The sequence below is a fragment of the Entamoeba dispar genome, genomic scaffold (assembly GCF_000209125.1).
Source record: "Entamoeba dispar SAW760 scf_1105229461077 genomic scaffold, whole genome shotgun sequence".
Lineage (NCBI taxonomy): Eukaryota > Evosea > Mastigamoebida > Endamoebidae > Entamoeba > Entamoeba dispar.
In genome coordinates this window covers 1-2002 of record NW_001854512.1, presented here as the reverse complement: position 1 = coordinate 2002, position 2002 = coordinate 1, and the positions used below count along the sequence as shown (strand labels likewise).

Genomic DNA, 2002 nt, shown 5'->3' with positions numbered 1-2002 from the left:
TTATAATAATGCTATTGATATGTGGAGTGCAGGATGTATTGCAGCAGAATTAGTATTAGGAATTCCATTATTTCCAGGAAATAGTGAATTTAATCAATTATTTAAAATAATTGATATGTTAGGATTACCACCAAAAAATATATTAGAACAAGGATCAAAAACTTTATGTTATTTTAATAAACTTGGAAATGATGAAAATATTCGTTATATTATGAAACAACCATTTGAATATGAAATGGAAAATAGAATTAGATTAGAACCAAATAAAAAATATTTTAGATTTAAAACATTAAAAGAATTAATTATGAGAATTCCTTTAAAACTTGGAGGTGGAATGAAAGAACAAATTACTAATTTAACAGAAATTAGACTTTCTCTTATTCATTTTATTGAAGGTATGCTTAATTATGATCCAATGAAACGTTGGACTCCTTCTCAAGCTTTATGTCATCCTTTCTTAACTGGTCAACAATTTACTGGTTATTGGGAACCTCCTTTATCTGCATCTCAACCAAGACCACCTGAAGATGATATTTCTCCTGGAATATCAAGTGAAGAATTTACAAAGAAATGTTTTGGAAATGATATAATATTACATGGTTTAAATACTGCTGAATATTATGATATTTGTACATCTGCATTACAAATGGGTGAAGTCGTCAATATTACTTGTCCTAATCCTTTCCAATTACCTCCTATGACTCCTGACTCTTTTAGAAAAGCATTTGAAAATATTCACAAAAGAGAAAGAAGTGGAAGTGGTTCTCGTATTACAAGAAGAAGATCTTCATTATTACGAAATCAAGAAAATCTCTATCGTGCACAATTGAAACAACCCCACACCCCTCGTTCTAATGGTATCAGTCCAATGAAAATTGTTCAAGAAATACATGAAGGAGATGATTTCTTAGAAAATGGATTAACTACCGTAAGAAGAAGGTTTGACTCATGTAACGCTAGAATGAATAGAACACCACTTCAAGATTTTAGACTCCATCGTACTGAACAATTCAAAACTAATGACGTTAATTCTGTTAAATTAGAAGATCGTTTTAATGACCCCATTTTTAAAGAAACAGCTATTGTCCATGAACCTTCAAATGTTAATATCCCTATTGTCCCTGTTCCTATTAGAAGAAGTGATACCGGTCAAGACCCTTTCGAGTTTGCTCCTTTATTCATTTTCGGAGAACAATCTCATCAATAAATTACTTATTTGCATTCAAATAATTTAAATATTTCATATCTCTTTTATTCAATTATCGTTAAATCGAATTAAATTATATAAACTTATATCCGTTAAAGAATTAAATACTGACAATTATTATATTATAGTTGGTCCATATGATTATTATTTAATGATTTATTCATGGCTAAATAAAATATAATTGATACAATAACAATCAATAAAGTAATAATGTAATATGAAATATAAAACTGTTAAAAAAGGAATGAATTACCACCATGAGAACCATCCTTTCTTTTCTAAAGAAGGATATTCTAAATATTGTGAACAAGCATCAATCATTAAAGCTTTATCTCCTGTTTTTTCTTTCCATAAATTCTTTAATATTTCAACAACTAATGCATGAGTACAATTTAAAGTAACTTCTAATCTTTTTCTTTCTGAAGCTTCAACTGAAGGAATTAATTCATCAATAGTATCTATAAGCTCTCTTAGTTGAGTGTAACTTTCTTTTAATTTGTTTTGGTTAAATAATGAAAGACAATGATAATAATTCTTATAGCATTGCCAACTTGATATTTGCCAATTTTTAGGATTTGGTTTTTTCTTTTCCATATAAATTAATTTAGAATATTCTGTCATAACAATATCTAATTTTCCATTTGAGTCAATATGTTCATTTCCAAGAGAAAATTGACCTAAATGTTTTTCTATTTCATTAATGTTTTCAATAATTTCTGCAACAATTAACTTATATTTCTCTTCACTAGCATAATCTAATAACTCTTTATACATCATTCTATTAGCAATTTTTTT

General features: G+C 27.5%; 2 protein-coding genes across 2 annotated transcripts, besides 1 other annotated feature; one reads left to right on the top strand and one right to left on the bottom strand.

Annotated features, from left to right (window-relative positions):
* Window positions 1-19: 19 nt before the first annotated feature.
* EDI_027080 (uncharacterized protein) lies at window positions 20-1207 on the top strand (the record flags this gene model as incomplete). Its single annotated transcript, XM_001738052.1, has 1 exon — window positions 20-1207. One exon carries the CDS (start codon window positions 20-22, stop codon window positions 1205-1207), a length of 1188 nt encoding a protein of 395 aa, XP_001738104.1.
* Window positions 262-306: a sequence feature (AT_rich).
* A 249-nt stretch (window positions 1208-1456) lies between the features above and the next one.
* On the bottom strand, window positions 1457-1828 carry EDI_027070 (uncharacterized protein; the record flags this gene model as incomplete). Its single annotated transcript, XM_001738051.1, has 1 exon — window positions 1457-1828. One exon carries the CDS (start codon window positions 1826-1828, stop codon window positions 1457-1459), a length of 372 nt encoding a protein of 123 aa, XP_001738103.1.
* Between the last annotated feature and the right edge of the window lie 174 nt (window positions 1829-2002).